At 41.8% G+C, this 20,083-nt stretch overlaps 1 protein-coding gene and 1 non-coding gene across 2 annotated transcripts; both read right to left on the reverse strand.

The window, feature by feature from the left end:
- Nucleotides 1-11,511: 11,511 nt before the first annotated feature.
- LOC106612387 (39S ribosomal protein L28, mitochondrial) lies at nucleotides 11,512-13,663 on the reverse strand. The gene is given in 7 exon segments (XM_045724375.1): nucleotides 11,512-11,607; nucleotides 11,761-11,850; nucleotides 12,057-12,191; nucleotides 12,327-12,463; nucleotides 12,466-12,561; nucleotides 12,564-12,607; nucleotides 12,791-13,663. Coding segments are annotated over 6 exon segments (567 nt in total). The 5' UTR covers nucleotides 12,577-12,607; nucleotides 12,791-13,663.
- trnastop-uca (transfer RNA opal suppressor (anticodon UCA)) lies at nucleotides 13,594-13,680 on the reverse strand. The gene has a single exon. It is a non-coding gene; the product is annotated as a tRNA-Sec (tRNA).
- Between the last annotated feature and the right edge of the window lie 6,403 nt (nucleotides 13,681-20,083).

Raw genomic sequence — 20,083 nt, forward strand, 5'->3', positions numbered from 1 at the left:
TTTGGTCTCATCTGACCACAACACTTTCACCAGTTGTCCTCTGAATCATTCAGATGTTCATTGGCAAACGTCAGACGGGCATGTACATGTATTCTTGAGCAGGGGGACCTTGCGGGCGCTGCAGGATTTCAGTCCTTCACGGCGTAGTGTGTTACCAATTGTTTTTTTGGTGACTATGGTGCCAGCTGCCTTGAGATCATTGACAAGATCCTCCTGTGTAGTTCTGGGCTGATTCCTCACCGTTCTCATGATCATTGCAACCCACGAGGTGAGATCTTGTATGGAGCCCCAGGCCGAGGGATATTGACAGTTCTTTTTTGATTCTTCCATTTGCGAATAATCGCACCAAATGTTGTCACCTTCTCATTAAGCTGCTTGGCGATGGTCTTGTAGCCCATTCCAGCCTTGTGTAGGTCTACAATCTTGTCCCTGACATCCTTGGAGAGCTCTTTGGTCTTGGCCATGGTGGAGAGTTTGGAATCTGATTGATTGATTGCTTCTGTGGACAGGTGTCTTTTTTACAGGTAACAAGCTGTGGTTAGGAGCACTCCCTTTAAGAGTGTGCTCCTAATCTCAGCTCGTTACCTGTATAAAAGACACCTGGGAGCCAGAAATCTTTCTGATTGAGAGGGGGTCAAATACTTATTTCCCTCATTAAAATGCAAATCAATATATATCATTTTTGACATGCGTTTTTCTGGATATTTTTGTTGTTATTCTGTCTCTCACTGTTCAAATAAACCTACCATAAAAATTATAGACTGATCCTTTCTTTATCAGTGGGCAAATGTACAAAATCAGCAGGGGATCAAATACTTTTTTCCCCCACTGTACATGGGCCCTGACTTGACAATGTGTAAAACAGAAATATATTGTTTGCGTTGTATGTAACTGGTGTTTTATCTAATGTAAAAGCAGAGATGCTCTTATGTTAGCCCATCAGTTTCTGGGGAAGAGCTTTGATGAGGCGCTTCACTTTGTCCTCCAATGCCATTGGATATGGCTTTTTGCCTGATGAGCTTACACCATCTGTGAGTCACTGCATCAACAATGACTCATTCTCCCATACACCTTGTGTGTAGTGCCACTGAAATTTTATTTGGATGTATTTATTAAAACATAATAGTTTAATCCCTTGTGTTCAGAGTTTTTGCTGAGTCAGAGGAGCATTATGGGAAGTTATAAGGCCATTGTAAAATCCCACTCAGGGTAGCAGTTCAAGATTTCACCCAGGCTTTGATTATTAGGTACAAACTAACAATGTTTTCATATGTTCTTACAGGAAAAGTTTAGGTGTTTGCTCTGTTTTTTTTATGCCTACTGAACGCAACCCAGTGAAAGGCTACTGTACGGCAGCAAATGTTTCACTAGAGGCACAAATCACACCACCCTGTTATCTGCTAAACGGCACAAACCTGAATGGATCTCTCTTCACAGGTCCATGGTGAACGATATGACGACGTACATTCGTTTAATAAGCTCAATAGGGCCCAGTCTGAGCAGGTGTATCTCACACTGTGCTTTTCACTGTTCACCAACACTGGAAATAGTGTTGCATAAAGCCACAGGGAAACTCCACGCTGGGCTCACAACCAAAAGTTGAATTACCGTATGTACACAGTTAGTTACACACTGATGAGTATTACTAGAGGTCAATCTATACACATTTCCTACTTTACTATAGTGCATTTCATACTTGACTAAAGTATACACACTCATTAATGGTTTTATTTCTATAGGCCTACTGTATATGCCCACGAGTTTTGGTCTGAATTCACTTTAAAACTAGCTCAGCAGCTTCAGAAGAATTTGCATACTTGCACAGAAATAAACTTTGGGATTTTGAAACACAAAACATTCCCATGAAATCATGCAGAAGAGCTTTATCCTAATATACGGATTAGTCATAGGAAAGCATAGAAAGTAGGCCTACATACCATTGCACTGAGCTAAGAGTCATACCTCCTCATTCCAGAGATAACCTTTTAGCTTTCACCTCTATAAAAAGGTTAACATTACACACCCAAACACTTGAGTCTGATTGAGGGAGTTGAAATGTCCTGTGTGGCCATACAACAATCCTCCATCTCCTCAAACCATCGATAGATCTTACTCACACGTTACCGACTTTATGTTCTGCAAATGTGTTTGAACGCAAATGAGAATGTGTGACATAAAATCAACGTCTAACCTCTCCTCTCCACCTTCTCTGGTGTTATAAACAACGTGTGTGTGAGACAAATTGAATCTCTGTAACATATTCAGAATGTTTTCAGACCCCTTGACTTTTTCCACATTTTGTTACAGCCTTATTCTAAAATTGATTCAATTGTTTTTTCCCCCCCTCATCAATCTACACACAATACCCCATAATGACAAAGCAAAACCAGGTTTATTTAAAATGAAGGACAAAAAAATGAAATATCACATTTACACAGCTATTCAGACCCTTTACTCAGTAGCCTACTTTGTTGAAGCACCTTTCGCAGTGTTTACAGCCTCAAGTTTTGTTGGGTATGACGCTAAAAGCTTGGTACACCTGTATTTGGGGCGTTTCTCCCATTCTTCTCTGCAGATCCTGTCAAGCTGGATGGGGAGCGTCGCTCCACAGCTATTTTCAGGTTTCTCCAGAGATGTTCAATCGGGTTCAAGTCCGGGCTCTGGCTGGGCCACTTAAGGACATTCAGAGACTTGTCCCAAAGACACGCCTGCGTTGTCTTGGCTGTGTACTTAGGGTCGTTGTCCTGTTGGGAGGTGAACCTTCGCCCCAGTCTGAGGTGCTGAGGGCTCAGGAGCTGGTTTTCATCAAGGATCTCTCTGTACTTTTCTCCGTTCATCTGTGCCTTGATCCTGACGAGTCTCCCAGTCCCTGCTTCTGAAAAACATGCCCCCCAGCATGACGTTGCCACCACCATGCTTTACCGTAGGGATGGTGCCAGGTTTCCTGGGTTTGATCTTGGTTTGATCTTGGTTTCACCAAACCAGAGAATCTTGTTTCTCATGGTCTTAGCGACCATCGGGTTCTTGGACACCTCCCTGACCAAGGCCCTTCTCCCCCGATTGCTCAGTTTAGCCGGGCGGCCAGCTCTAGGAAGAGTCTTGGTGGTTCCAAACTTTTTCCATTTAAGAATGATGGAGGCCACTGTGTTCTTGGGGACCTTCAAGGCTGCAGACATTTTTTGGTACCCTTCCCCAGATCTGTGCCTCAACACAATCCTGTCTCGGAGCTCTACGGACAATTCTTTCAACCTCATGGCTTGGCTTTTGCTCTGACATGGACTGTCAACTGTGGAACCTTATATAGACAGGTGTGTGCCTTTCCAAATCATATCCAATCAATTGAATTTACCACAGGTGGACTCCAATCAAGTTGTAGAAACATCTCAAGGATGATCAATGGAAACAGGATGTACCTGAGCTCATTTTTGAGTCTCATAGCAACAAATAAATCTGTTTTCGCTTTGTCATTATGGAGTATTGTGTGTAGATTGCTAAGGATTTGTTTTTATTTAATCAATTATAAATTAAGGCAAAAAGGTAAAGAAATTGGGGAAAAGTCAAGGGGTCTGAATACTTTCTGAAGGCACTTTAGAATGAATTAAAACTAGATTGTCCTAAATGTGGAATGATTAAATCATTTCAATCATGATAAAGGATAAAACTTAATTACCATATAACAGAATTACAGGAGTGAAGTTTGCTATATAAGGATGAGCCAGGATGAGGCCTGGTAGTGGTACAGTTTTCCTAGCACTCCATTTAAGCAGACTCGCTACTGCTTCCTAGTGGTTCCCTAAGGATGTTTATGGAAAAAATACATTGACACCTTTCTTTTTTATCAATGACATTCAATTCAGCATTGAAAAAAAGCACAAGTTTGTTCCACCTGAGTAAGTCTGACCACAAGTCAGAGACCACTATGATGACACAACAAATGCATTTGATGGATCTTTTTTGTTTTCTAATGGCTCTTAAGGGGAAAGTAATGTAAAATTAATCAGATTACGTTACTGAGTTTCGGTAATCAAAAAGTGACGTAACGGATTACAGTTTTGGACAGGTAATTAGTAACTGGAACAGATTATATTTACAAAGTAACCTACTCAGCCCTGGTTTGGGAGCATTGAATGTTGATGGCCCTATACACAGTACTCAGCTGTAATTTATCATGGGTCGACATTAACACAAGCAGCCACAAAGCCTGCATCTACACAGGCAGCCCAATTCTGATCTTTTGCCCAATTATTTGCAAAATAACTGATCTGATTGATCAAAAGACCAATTAGTGGAAAAATATCAGAATTGGGCTGCTTGTCTAAATGCAGCCTAAGGTGGAAATATGTCCTAGTGTGATGTGTATTTTGTGTGCAGAGGATGTTGTGGTTTAGAGATGGCCTTCATAGCTGTTTCTCTGGGGGATTCAAGGGAATCCTGGCCTTGTAGGCTGACTGGCTGATCTTATTGTGGAAACAATTAGCAAACAAGATGCTATCTTCTGAATTTAGCTGATAGTGTTGTCATCTGAACCACAATGGTTACAATAGGGCACCCATCACACTCAGGTGCTTCGCTATATCACATTTAACATTGTCCGTAAGCTTGAGTTCATTTGCACACAAAAAAATCATACAATAATGGAAAGACCTGTGTGTTGTCCTTGTTAATGCAGACAGAGAAGAGCTCCAACTTCTTAATCATAGCCTCAATTTTGTCCCGCACATTGAATATAGTTGCAGAGAGTCCCTGTAATCCTAGATTCCGATCATTCAGGTGAGAAAAAACATCACCCAGATAAGCCAGTCGTATGAGAAATGTTTCATCATGCAAGCGGTCAGACAAGTGAAAATGATGGTCAGTAAAAAAAACATGTCAATACTTTGCCCCTTGATAACCAGCACACTTCTGTATGTTGTAACAGCATTACATGGTTGCTGCCCATATCATTACATAGTGCAGAAAATACACGATGCCTCGCTTGAACAAAGTTAACCATTTTCACTGTAATGTCCAAAACATCTTTAAGCTGTCAGGCATTCCCTTGGCAGCAAGAGCCTCTCGGTGGATGCTGCAGTGTACCCAGGTGGCGTCGGGAGCAACTGCTTGCACGCGCGTTACCACTCCACTATGTCTCCCTGTCATGGCTTTTGCACCATCAGTACAGATACCAACATGAGCAGCAGCTACGTTTGGCTACATACGGACCGTTAGTGGAATTCCTGCGAGAGAGTAACGGTTAATGCGATTGGATGTTAATTATTTGACGAGGCTACCTGTATTGACATTGTGTTATTTCGCTGAACACTAGATGGTTTAATTTTATTTTTGGCAGTGAAACAAGGCTACTCTGGTGAGGGAAAAAAAAAACACCCAAATGTATAGCCCACTTGGAAAATTTAAATGGATTGTTTGAAAATGTGAAGAAAATAAACATTTTTTGGAATATTTTTTTTAATGCGAATCACATTATTATTTGGCGTACCCCCGACGGCATTGTGCATACCCCTGGGGGAATATATATATCCCAGTTTGGGAATACCTGCAAAAGGGGAAAGTGTGAATACAAAACATTAGGAACACCTTCCTAATAATGAGTTGCCCCCTACCCATAGCGATGCTGGCCCATGTTCACTCCAATGCTTCCCACAGTTGTGTTAAGTTGGCTGGATGTCCTTTTGGGAGTGGACCTTTCTTGACACACACAGGAAACTGTTGAGCGTGAAAAACCCAGCTGTGTTGCAGTTCTTGACTCAAACCAGTGCACCTGGCACCTACTACCAAAGGCACTTAAATCTTTCGTCTTGCTCATTCACCCTCTGAATGGCACACACACACAATCCATATCTCAATTGTCTCAAGGCTTTAAAAAACCCATTATTTAACCTGTCTCCTCCCCTTCATCTACACTGATTGAAGTAGATTTAACAAGTGACGTCCATAAGGGGACATAGCTTTCACCTGGATTCACCTGGTCAGTCTATGTCATGGAAAGAGCAGGTGTTCTTAATGTTTTGTATACTCAGTGTATGTCATCTCCTGATGACTGTTTTGATTTCAATCCAGAATAGGTTCACCAAGTAAATAAACCTTCCCCGCCGACCCACTTGTCAGTCAATGACATAACGTAAATACATACCCATACAATCATGAGGGAATGGAACAAAGCAATTAGCACATCTTGTCAAATTCAAAGCCGTTGAGAAGCTAAGTCTCAAGTCCATATTCAAATCTATAGTATACTACACTGTCATTCCATGCACTATCTTTACAATAGAATGAAACAATTTAAGGCACTGATCACACAGCAAATGAGGCATTTTCCCTGAACGATGATCCACACATAGTATATTTCACTGTTTAATGCTTAGTTTGCATACTGTGCAATCCTCATCGAAGACTCTGCCTGTGTAATGGCATAAAGACAGGTTTAAAAAAAAAGAAGGTATGGGCCTTTTAGATTTAGAGTGAGGGTAATTCCAGTCTTTGGCATATAACATCACCTATCCTTATAAGGTGAGGATGAACCTTTAGACAGGTAATTGTTGAGAACTCCTACTCGGTTGCAACACCCACGGGAGTCCCCCAACTAACAGGGACTCCCCGCCTAACCACACACTACTTGGGAATGGAAACCGTTACAGCGGATAAGTGCAGGCACACTGAAGGAGTCGAAAGCGAAAGCCACACAAAAAAAACAGTGTTTACTGAAGAGCCAAGCAACTTATTTTTCAATAATATAGTTGTGTACCATATAAGGGAATTCATAGACAAGCGTGTATGTGGTCTTCATTACATTTAAGTGAGTTAAGGAGTATGTGGATGAACTCCATCTTGCCTTATAATCTTCCAAGAAGCACAAACAGAGAGTGGGACATTACACAGCTGCGTTATATTCAAAATGTAATGAGAAAACTAAGCTTATTTGTTTAAGACTCAATTATTGTAGGCCTGTTGTGTTGAGACTAATACCATGATGACGACCTGGGGCCTCATTTATCAACGGTGTGTACATTTCGTCCAAAATTCTAGCGTAGGTGGAGATTCTAGGCTTTGCGTGTGCAACAAATTATTATTGGAATTGATCAAACTGTCGCATGCAACACACAGCGCCTTCAGAAAGTATTCATACCCCTTGACTTATTCCACATTTTGTGTTACAGCCAGAATTCAAAATGTATTAAATATATTTTTTTATCACACATCTGCAAACAATACCCCATAATGATGACGTTATTTCCCCCCCAATTTATTTTAAATGAAATACAGAAATATCAAATTTATATAAATATTCACAACCCTCTGCTATGACATTCCAAATTGAGCTCAGGTGCATTCCTATGATCATCCTTGAGATGTCATTACAACTTGGAGTCCACCTGTGGCCAATTCAATTGTTTGTACATGATTTAGAAAGAAACACACCTTTCTATATAAGGTCCCACAGTTGATAGTGGTGCATGCCAGAGAAGAAACTATACCATGAAATCCAAGGAACTATCCATAGATCTCCGACATTTGAGTATTGAAAGTATCCACGAGCATAGTAGTCTCCGTCATTGGGAAAAATATGGAACTACCCAGGCTCTGCCTAGAGCTGGCCATCCGACCAAAGTGAGCAACCCGGGCAAGAAGGACCTTGATCGGGGGAGGTGACAGAACTACATAGTTCCTTGGCTGAGATGGGAAAACCTGCCAGAAGGACAACAGTCTCTATAGTACTTCACTAATTTGGGGTTTATGGGAGAGTGGTCAGACCGAAGCCACTCCTGAGAAAAGACACGACAACATACCTGGAGTTTGCAAAAGGCATGTGAAAGACAGAACATAAGGCAAAAGATTCTATGAGTTGATGAGACAAAAATGTTATTATTTGGCCTGAATGCAAAGCGCTATGTCAGGAGAAAACCAGGCTCAGCTAATCACCCATCTAACACCATCCCTACAGTGAAGCATGGTGGTGGCAACATCATGCTATGGGGATGCTTTTCAGCAGCAGGGACTAAGAGACTGGTAAGGGATAGAGGGAACAATGAACAGGGCCAAATACAGGCAAATCCTTGATGTGAACCTGCTTCAGTGTGAAAATGACCATAGACTGGGGCAACAATTTACATTCCAACAGGACAATTACCACAAGCACACAGCCAAAGCAAAGCTGGAATGGCTTCAGAACAAGAATGTGACAGTCCTTGAGTGGCCCAGCCAAAGACCAGACTTGAATCCCATTGAAAATCTGTAGAAAGACTTGAACATTTCTGCTCACCTCCGCTCCCCATCTACTTTAACAGCGCTTGAGAAAATATAGAAGAATGGGAGAAAATTCCCAAATCCAGATGTGCAAAGCTGAAACGGACATACCCAAGACGACTCAAAGCTGAAACGGACATACCCAAGACGACTCAAAGTAGAAACGGACATACCCAAGACGACTCAAAGCTGAAACGGACATACCCAAGACTGTTCAAAGCTGAAACGGACATACCCAAGACGACTCAAAGGTGCTTCTACAAAGTTTCTGGGATCTTTTATTTCAGCTCCTGAAACATGGGACCAACACTTTACATGTTCATATTTTTGTTCAGTAGGTGAATGGACGGCGTTTTCCAGACAGGGTTGTAACGCTGGCTCGTGAACCAGCGTTACAACCCTGTCTGGAAAACACCGTCCATTCACCTTTTATGGTAACAAAAACACCCTCATTTGCTGTATGATTTGGAGATTTTGGAACTGGTCCCTGACAGTCTCTAAAAGAAAGCACAAGGGCCAATTTTATCACATTTCTGGAAAGGTGTGGGCAGAATGTTAATGTTCTGAAGTTACTTTTTCAAACCAAATGCATGCCGCCTATAGCAAGTGCCAAACACTGTCCGCATATTCTGCAACATTGATTGTCTATTCAAACAATTTCAAAAGTAAATGCCGCAGCCCACACTTCTATGCAAAATATAATGAACAAAAATATAAACGCAACATGCAACAATTAACGATTTTACTGAGTTACAGTTCATATAAGAAAATCAGTCAATTTAAATATATTATGCCCTAATCAATGGATTTCACATGACTGGGCAGGGGCACAGCCATGGGTGGGCCTGGTAGGGCATAGGCCCACCCACTTGGGAGCCAGGTCCACCCACTGGGGAGCCCAGCCAATCAGAATTTGTTTTTCCCCACAAAAGGGCTTTATTACAGACAGAAATACTTTCTCTTGGTGGCTGGTCTCAGACGATCCCGCAGGTGAAGAAGGCGGATGTGGAGGTCCTGGGCTGGCGTGGTTACTCTTGGTCTGCAGTTGTGAGGACGGTTGGGCGTACTGCCAAATTCTTTAAAATGACGTTGGAGGCGGCTTATGGTAGAGAAATTAACATTAAATTCTCTGGCAACAGCTCTGGTGGACATTCTTGCAGTCAGAATGCCAATTGCATGCTCCCTCAATTTGACACATCTGTGGCATTGTGTTGTGTGACAAAACTGCACATTTTAGAGTGGCCTTTTATTGTACCCAGCACAAGGTGCACCTGTGTAATGATCATACCGTTTAATAATCTTCTTGATATGTCACACCTGTCAGGTGGATGGATTATCTTGGCAAATGAGAAATGCTCACTAACAGGGATGTAAATACATGTGAGCACAAATAAGCTTCTTGGGCGTATGGAACATTTCTGGGATCTTTTATTTGAGCTCATAAAACATGGGACCAACACTTTACACGTTGCGTTATATTTTTGTTCAGTATATGAATTGTTAGTTTATCAACACATGATTGTGTTTCAATCTCCTGCCTTGGTATAGGCTATGAGATTATATAGGCTATGAGGTTGCGCTCCTATCGCACAGCAATACCAACAAATATATTTAATAGGGCTACCGGTCTATTTACTTCAGAGCATGCTTGGCTATTGAATAATCGATGAATAATAGTAGCCTAATATTTGGGTCGTTCTACCAATTCAGTGCCTTTGGTTAAAAACAAACTTGATTTGAGCTAATTTTAACATTGTCTTAAAGAGTATATGTTCAACTTCAAGTGGTTATATATAAAAAATAACTATAGTAAGTGCCAAATAAAGTAACAGGGTTGACGATTTCTTCTTAAATCAGCCATAAATCCCCTTGTGACAGGGGGAATGGAAGCTTGTGTGCAACAGGGAGTGGCAATTGAATGCAAGCTTCACAAAAATGTTGGATGCTCAACCTGCTCAGTTTTCCAGCACAAAATGGGCAAAAAGAGTAGAACCAGCTCACCTGCTTTTACACTATGATTTGACTATTAGATATTTCTTTTGGGAAAAAATATTTTAAAAGAAATTGTTTCATCATATTAAAAAAAAAAAGTTCAGTTAACGCTTGACCTTAAAATGAGGGAGAGACGTAAAAGTGTCACTGAATGATAATCTTCAGAAATTAATGTCAAAGAATCAAAATAAGTAACGCTTTACAATGCTGGAGAAACTTGGGAGACATTTCGGGATTGACATGTCAAGATGCTAAGTTTTGTCACTTTAGCAAGCCTTTTCATATAAAAATCAGATTTGTTGACTTCTCCATGTGGTCTTTACTAAAAGGGCATTCATTTTATAAAATTAAATATTGGTGCACAATTTCCACTTAAAATATCAAAGGGATGCAAAAGGCACTGTTTTCGTGGAATAACCTATTTGTTGTGTAGCAGGAATAAACCAGTCATGACAGAAATGGAGAGACATGTCCTGCAATATGATGATTTAGGCCTAGGCTATATAATAAAAGCAAAATAAATATTAGGATTCCTGCTGCTATCTGATCTCCTTATTCATCCATTTTATCATTAGGCCTACATTAATGTTTTTATTAGCCTACCATTACTATAATACCCATACATCAAACACCCCCAAAATAACAACATTTGCTTGCAATACAATTGTTCAACCACTAGAAGTTGTGCATACGCATGGGGAAATGGGATACCTAGCCAGTTGCACAACTGAATGCATTCAAACGAAATGAGTCGTTCCACATATGGTCTGAGCTGTATGTGCAATACGCACATTTTCCCATAAACTTCAAAACTGAGAAATACCAACCTTTGTGGAAAAACTGGTACACGCCAGGTTTAGAGTATTTTCTGTGTGCACGCACCTTTGATAAATGGGGCCCATGGCTGTCTTCTATCATTCTTAAATGATGATACAGAAAAAGTGGTAATCACTCCCATCTAGAGGATAAACATGAGTATGACAGCCTAGATTAAGCATCAAGAGCCCAGTACCGTACAAATAACCACAACATTAACTTTAAAAATTTGCCAATAAAAACAGATAGAAAATGAATATTTTATTCCTTAGACAAGTGATATAGCACTGAATGGGAAATATTTACAAGGTAACAACCCAGATGGATCAGCCCAAATCAGCTGCTGAAAAACAGAACCTGAATAAATAAGTGCCTTTCAATGGGACCATGTGACCACCAAGTGTCCCCAAGTGTCACCATCAACAGGAAGTGACCTCAGTGCTCCTCAGGAAATGGCCCTTACCTTTTCTCCACCAGCTGTGGTTCAGAGAGTTTCTGGATGGCCAGCTCCTTCACCAGGTTCTCCACACAGCTCTTGAACAAAGGCCCCGGCTCCTGGGACACAAAACAATAGAGTCCAGTTAGAGAGAGTATGGGACAAAGCAGATACAATCTAAAATCAGTCAATATCACCCGTGCATTTTTACCCTGGCAGGGTGATTACTGAGGGACACCATATGCTCCATGTGACTGAAACGATGCAGTTACCTTGTGCTCCAGTTGTCTCTGTTTCTCCACGGCCTCATCCACACTCAGGCCAACCCACTCAGCCTCCTCTGCAGGGATTTCAAACTGCTGCTGGGGGCAATGGAAGAGGGGCGAGGACAGAATGAGAGGGAGAGAGATGAGGGAGACCTCATTACATCATCTATAAACTTTGTGTAGCACTTTCACTGACTTTATGAACGGTTGTTGCATCATCTCCTATAGCAGCTTGATGAAAGCTCAAGACAAAAGTGTGTTGGAATTTCAAACCGCCATGGTCCAAAACATAACGAACCGACCTTGTACTTGGTGTAGATCCTCTAACTCTTGACAGGGTCCTCTGGGTAGAGCTGGGTGTCTTTAAAGGCCAGCCTCAAGAGCATGGCCCACCTCAGGTCCATTCCAAGCTTGGACTTCAGGTCCTCCTTTGGTGTCTGGAGGAGAATCAATCAAGTCATTGGATGATGAAACCCACGCTGTGCCATCTTCTCAAAACACGGCACGTTGGACAATTGACATATATCCACACGCTATAGCTAAAGATGACAACATGCAGACTCCTCTCTCACCCTCAGGATGTAATAGTCAAAGCCAAAGGCGGCATCAATGAGGTCTAGGGTGCGAGCCGTGACGGTGATGGTGAGCTTGTGCCCTGTTTTGGGGTTGGCCCTGTATTTGACTCCCAGGGCCTTCCAGTGGAACGGGTGGCCTGCGTGGTCTCCTCCAGAGAGCAGAGGTAGTGTTTGGGGAGGCGGGCATAGATCCCCTGCTTCAGTTTAAGGGCTTCCCAGATCTTTGGGGGTACTTGTGTAGAGGCATGGTCACTGGGTTGGTATTGACGCATGCCTAGCTGGGAAAACAAAAATATAATTGGGCCAAGCGTAGTCTTATTTACAATTCCTTTACTCCTTTGTTAAATTAAATCTCTTTACATTTAATTGTGCTTTTGTTAAACTCATTGTTAGACAACAGTAAGGTAGGGTGAAATAGCTATTTAAATGTGAATATGGAAGAGTCGGTGTAGCTCACTAACGTTAGCTAGATGTTGCTGCTGGGTTGTCTGGAGGTTGGGTTGTCTGGAGGTCAACAGCGAGCAATGCCGCACGTTCGGTTTCACTAAACTAGCTACAGTAGCTGGATAGAACAGCTACGAAGCTATTTATAATTTCATTTCAAATTTGTTGCCAGATACTAGTCTCTACTCAGTTCAAACAGCAACTTACCTTTGAATTGCATAAACGACAAATTACATCATCAGCTGCAGTTTACATCTCTCCACGTTACAAAAACAAGGACATGCAACAATTCCGTCAAAGATGGTGCCGCCTACTCCAACAAGGACATTGCTTGGTTAAGAAAAAAGACGTCGAAGCGATGATTGGTTTATCGAGCTTGGCAGTCATTATGTGCTTCCGGTCTGGTTCGTTGAAGGATGCATATAATTTGCGCCGCGCTGCACCAGAATTTTTTTTACAGTTTTCAGTGACGCTATAATCATTTTAGCAGACGCTGTAGTCCAGAGCGATTTACAGAAGCAATTAGCCTTAAATGCCTTGTTCAAGGGCACATTGACAGATTTTTCACCTTGTCGGAGATTCGAACCACCGGGCCTTCGGTAACTGACATAAAGCTCTATCCGCTATACTACCTCTCATCATCAATATCCAAATGTACCAGAAAGCGTGACTGTTGAAATAAAACTTTCAAACAAAGTAACATATTTATTTATCTCCAAGAAGACACTTAGATTGTTTTTGTTGCGTAGTATATAAATCAGCGAATTTGTTTAAGTATTGTTGGGGATCAAAGTCCATATATTTCAGCGTTTATAAATTACGCCCGAAAGGTGGAATTGAACCACTCTGCCGCTAAGCAGCTACAGGTTTGAAGCCTGCACCCCGGACCACCGAGGCTCATCCGGGCATTTGAAAGAGAGTTCCCAGTGCTTATTTATACCCAACCGTGTACATAAGTGTTTCAGTACCGGTGACAAAATGTTGTAGTAAAAGCAACCGTGCTATTTAGTAGAAGGAATGTACGTTTTCTTACAATGAAAATCGCAAGCATTTTAGTGACTTTATAATGAAAGAAAACAGAAATTAAACGAAGTTTCTTGTTAAGGGAGGGCTTTTCGAAATAATGCAAAATAGCTAAGATTTGATTGGCTGGTTGATAACAAAAGGGGTGGAGTTTTCATGGTGTGTATCCAGGGTCACCATCAAATAATGACTGTTCTCTGGCTCTGACCCCATTCTCTGAGTGTGTCAAAGGCTGCTGAGGGGAGTACAGCTCATAATAATGTATGGAACGGACTAAATGGGATGTTATCAAATACATCGAAACCATGTGTTTGATTTATTTGATACCATTCCCCTGATTCCGCTTCAGCCGTTACCACGAGACCGTCCTCCCCAATTAAGGTGCCACCAACCTCCTGTGGTCTCAGGGGGAGTGGGATATGCAAAAATGTCATTTCTAATTCACACACGCACTTTTACATGTGTGAAATAGGACAAATGTAAGCACCCACCTAATTATCTTATCTTATTATCTCTGAAGTGAGGTATCTTAGGCAAAATACTGTCTTTTTAGGCCTATTTACTGTATATGGTTGGCAGGACACTGAGGGTAGAATTGCCCATTATAAAGAGAAATTATGACAAAATGCATTACAGTAGGCTATGTAATCAGCGTCTCTATGGTAGGAAGAGCAGGACTCTTATTTATGGGTTCATTCATTTCAAGCATGTTTTCCGCACAAAGGAAGCAGAATATCTTTGGTTAAATTACTTTATTCCAGCACTTTTGGTGAAGATAGACACACGACTGTAAAAAAGCAATCCAAATGATATTTCAGGATCATGTATACATATTCATATATACTAAGACCTAGGTTCCCAAACGTTTTTGCACCACGTCCCCATTTAGATATCTAAAAATTATTGCTCACCCAACCATGTGAAAAAAATTATACAGCGTAATTAACAGCCAATGTTTACTTGTTTATTTGGGGCTATGGTAGTCAATTGAAAAACATTCTAACCGTATTTCTGATTGTCTTCTCAACTCACCATCACATACTTTTAATGTGGGACTCAATTGCAATTTAGTCTGACATAATGTCTCTTGTCTCACCAACACTAATGAGATGGGTGTGCTTGATGCATGCAGCGTTGGAGCATTTTGTTCAAAACAACTGGGAACTGGGAACTGGGAAAATGGAAATTTCCAACTTCCGACTTCAGTGTGTTAGAAATAACTGAGAACTCAGGAAAAAAACAAGCTCCGACTGGGAAAAATAATTTTGAACATCATTGGCAGGATAGAACAGTGGCGTCTGGTAAGACAAGGGGCGGCGGATTATGTATTTTTGTAAATAACAGCTGGTGCACGATATCTAAGGAAGTCTTTAGGTTTTGCTTGCCTGAGGTAGAGTATCTCATGATAAGTTGTAGACCACAATATCTACCTAAAGTGTTTTCATCTGTATTTTTCGTAGCTGTCTACATACCACCACAGACTGATGCTGGCACTAAGACCGCACTGAATGAACTGTATTCCGCCATAAGCAAACAGGAAAACGCTCACCCAGAGGCAACGCTCCGAGTAGCCGGGGACTTTAATGCAGGGAAACTTAAATCCATTGTAGCCAAATTTCTATCAGCATGTTAAACGTGCAACCAGAGGGGGAAAAAAATGGATCACCTTTACGCCACACACAGAGACGCATACAAAGCTCTCCCTCGCCCTCCATTTGGCAAATATGACCATAATTGTATCCTCCTGATTCCTGCATACAAGCAAACATTAAAGCAGGAAGCACCAGTGACTCGATCAGTAAAATATTGGTCAGATGAAGCAGATGCTAAGCTACAGGACTGTTTTGCTAGGACAGACTGGAATATGTTCCGGGATTCCTCCGATTGGCATTGAGGAGTACATCACATCAGTCACTGGCTTCAGCAATAAGTGCATTGATGATGTCATCCCCACATTGACCGGACGTACATACCCAAACCAGAAGCCATAGATTACAGGCAACATCCGCACTGAGCTAAAGGCTAGAGCTGCCGCTTTCAAGGAGCGGGACTCTAACCCGGAAGCTTAAAAGAAATCCCGCTATGCCCTCCGATGAACCATCAAACAGGCAGAGCGCCAAGTCTAGGTCCAACAGGCTTCTAAACAGCTTCTACCCCCAAGCCATAAGACTCCTGAACATCTAATCAAATGGCCACCCAGACCATTCGCATTGCCCCCACCCGTCCTTTACACCACTTCTACTCTCTGTTATTATCATCTACGTATAGTCACTTTAATAACTCTACTTACATATTAGCTCAACTAACCGGTGCCCCCGCACATTGACTCTGTACTGGTATCCCCCTGTATATAGTCTCGCTTTTGTTATTTTACTGCTGCTCTTTAATTACTTGTAACTTTTATTTCTTCTTCTTATTCATATTTTTTTAACTGCATTGTTGGTTAGGGGCTCGTAAGTAAACATTTCACTGTTGTATTCAGCACATGTGACTTATTACATTTGATTTGATTTGAAATTCCGGTGCCTAGCCACACGGACTAGGTGATTTGTATAAAAACTGGTTGTTTTTCCGTGAGGAGTGGGAGAATTATGAAATCGCTACGAGCTTAGATAAAAAAGACCCACATGTGCGAGTAGCGACACTGCTCAGTATTATTGGAAGAGAGTGCCATATGCTTCAGCGTCACCTAGATCAGGGGGAAGAGGATAGAAACAATTCTAAGAAAATCCTTGACGTTTTACAAAGACATTTTGAACCCACTCGTAATGTGATTTACAATTGAAGTCTGAAGTTTACATACACTTAGGTTGGAGTCATTAAAACTTGTTTTTCAACCCCTCCACAAATTTCTTGTTAACAAACTACAGTTTTGGCAAGTCGGTTAGGACATCTACTTTGTGCATGACACAAGTCATTTTTCCAACAATTGTTTACAGACAGATTATTTCACTTATAATTCACTGTATTACAATTCCAGTGGGTCAGAAGTTTACTAAGCTGACTGTGCCTTTAAAACCTGTTAGGGCTAGGGGGCAGCATTGACACGGCTGGATAAAAAACATACCCGATTTAATCTGGTTACCACTCCTACTCAGTAACTAGAATATGCATATACTTATTACATATGGATAGAAAACACCCTAAATTTTCTAAAACTGTTTGAATGGTGTCTGTGAGTATAACAGAACTCAAATGGCAGGTCAAAACCTGAGAGATTCCTTTACAGGAAGTGGCCTGTCTGACCATTTCTGGAACTTCTTTGCCATCTCTATCATTTACTAAGGATCTCTGCTCTAACGTGACACTTCCCACGTCGTCCATAGGCTCTCATAGCCCGGGAAAAAAGAGAATGTCGTCATTCCAGCCCCAGGCTGAAACACATTATCGCCTTTCTCAAGTGGCCCATCAAGAGACACTAGCTTATGCGCGTGACCCCGACCGCCCCCGCCTTTGGGATTTTTTCCTCTGTTTGCCGAAAAGGAGATTCCCTGTCGGAATTTTACCGCTTTTCTACGAGAAAAATGACGTAAAAATTGATTTTAAACAGCGGTTGACATGCTTCGACGTACGGCAATTGAATACTTTGAATTTTATTGTCAGGAATTGCGCCAAGCGCGCGACACTTCTTTACTATTTCGGATAGTGTCTGGAACGCACGAACAAAACGCCGCTATTCGGATATAACGATGGATTATTTTGGACCAAACCAACATTTGTTATTGAAGTAGACGTCCTGGGTGTGCATTCTGACGAAGACAACAAAAGGTAATGACATTTTTATAATAGTAAATATGATTATGGTGAGTGCTAAACTTGCCGGATGTCTAAATAAGCGAGCCCGTGATGCCTGGGCTATATACTTAGAATATTGCAAAATGTGCTTTCACCAAAAGCTATTTTAAAATCGGACATATCGAGTGCATAGAGGAGGTCTGTATCTATAATTCTTAAAATAATTGTTATGCTTTTTGTGAACGTTTATCGTGAGTAATTTAGTAAAATGTTAGCGAATTCCCCGTAAGTTTGCGGGGGTATGCTAGTTCTGAACGTCACATGCTAATGTAAAAGCTGGTTTTTGATATAAATATGAACTTGATTGAACAAAACATGCATGTATTGTATAACATAATGTCCTAGGGTTGTCATCTGATGAAGATCATCAAAGGTGAGTGCTGCATTTAGCTGTCTTCTGGGTTTTGGTGACATTATATGCTGGCTTGAAAAATGGGTGTCTGATTATTTCTGGCTTGGTACTCTGCTGACATAATCTAATGTTTTGCTTTCGTTGTAAAGCCTTTTTGAAATCGGACAGTGTGGTTAGATTAACGAGAGTCTTATCTTTAAATGGCTGTAAAATAGTCATATGTTTGAGAAATTGAAGTAATAGGATTTTGAAGATTTTGAAAATCGCGCCACAGGCTGGCAGTGGATGTTACGTAGGTGGGACGAATTCGTCCCGCCGGTCCCATAGAGGTTAACCAGCTTGGAAAATTCCAGAAAATGATGTCATGGCTTTAGAAGCTTCTGATAGGCTAATTTTATTTAATCAATTTGTATTTTATTTTTTTATATACCCCTTCTTACATCAGCTGATATATCAAAGTGCTGTACAGAAACCCAGCCTAAAACCCCAAACAGCAAGCAATCCAGGTGAAGAAGTACAGTGGCTAGGAAAAAAACCTAGGAAGAAACCTTGCGAGGAACCAGGCTATGAGGGGTGGCCAGTCCTCTTCTGGCTGTGCTGGGTGGAGATTATAACAGAACATGGCCAGATGTTCAAATGTTCATAAATGACCAGCATGGTCAAATAATAATAATCACAGTAGTTGTCGAGGGTGCAACAAGTCAGCACCTCAGGAGTAAATGTCAGTTGGCTTTTCATAGCCGATCATTGAGAGTATCTATACCGCTCCTGCTGTCTCTAGAGAGTTGAAAACAGCAGGTCTGGGACAGGTAGCACGTCCGGTGAACAGGTCAGGGTTCCATAGCCGGAGGCAGAACAGTTGAAAATGGAGCAGCAGCACGGCCAGGTGGACTGGGGACAACAAGGAGTCATCATGCCAGGTAGTCCTGAGGCATGGTCCTAGGGCTCAGGTCCTCCGAGAGAGAAAGAAAGAAAGAAAGAAAGAAAGAAAGAAAGAAAGAAAGAAAGAAAGAAAGAAAGGGAGAAAGAGAGAATTAGAGAGAGCATACTTAAATTCACACAGGTCAGCGGATAAGACAGGAGAAATACTCCAGATATAACAGACTGACCCTAGCCCCCCGACACATAAACTACTGCAGCATAAATACTGGAGGCTGAGACAGGAGGAGTCAGGAGACACTGTGGCCCCATCCAATGATACCTCCGGACAGGGCCAAAAAGGCAGGATATAACCCCACCCACTTTGCCAAAGCACAGCCCCCACACCACTAGAGAGATATCTTCAACCACCAACTTACCATCCTGAGACAAGGCCGAGTATAGCCCACAAAGATCTCCGCCACGGCACAAGCCAAGGGGGGCGTCAACCCAGACAGGAAGACCACGTCAGTGACTCAACCCACTCAAGTGACGCACCCCTCCTAGGGACGGCATGGAAGAGCACCAGTAAGGCAGTGACTCAGCCCCTGTAATATGGTTAGAGGCAGAGAATCCCAGTGGAGAGAGCTTTATTTGTTTGTTGAGAGGAATGGAAGATTCGATATAGGCCGATAATTTTTTATATTTTCTGGGTCAAGGTTTGGCTTTTGCAAGAGAGGCTTTATTACTGCCACTTTTAGTGAGTTTGGTACACAATCTCATTTAACACAGTAAATTCATCAGGCTTAAGCCATGTTTCAGTCAGGCTAATCACATCAAGATTATGATCAGTGATTAGTTCATTGACTGTAACTGCCTTGGAAGTGAGGGATCTAACATTAAGTATCCCTATTTTGAGATGTGAGGTATTACGATCTCTTTCAATAATGGCAGGAATGGAGGAGGTCTTTGTTCTAGTGAGATTGCTATGTCGAACACCGCCATGTTTAGTTTTGCCCAACCTAGGTCGAGGCACAGACACGGTCTCAATGGGGATAGCTGAGCTGACTACAATGACTGTGCTAGTGGCAGACTACACTAAGCTGGCAGGCTGGCTAACAGCCTGCTGCCTGGCCTGCACCCTATTTCATTGTGGAGCTAGGGGAGTTAGAGCCCTGTCTATGTTCGTAGATAAGATGAGAGCACCCCTCCAGCTAGGATGCAGGGGTGAGCAAGGAGAACAAGCGAACAGACGCAGATTCACTTAAAAAAGATGAACACT

Source organism: Salmo salar, chromosome ssa09, assembly GCF_905237065.1.
Source record: "Salmo salar chromosome ssa09, Ssal_v3.1, whole genome shotgun sequence".
Taxonomy (NCBI): domain Eukaryota; kingdom Metazoa; phylum Chordata; class Actinopteri; order Salmoniformes; family Salmonidae; genus Salmo; species Salmo salar.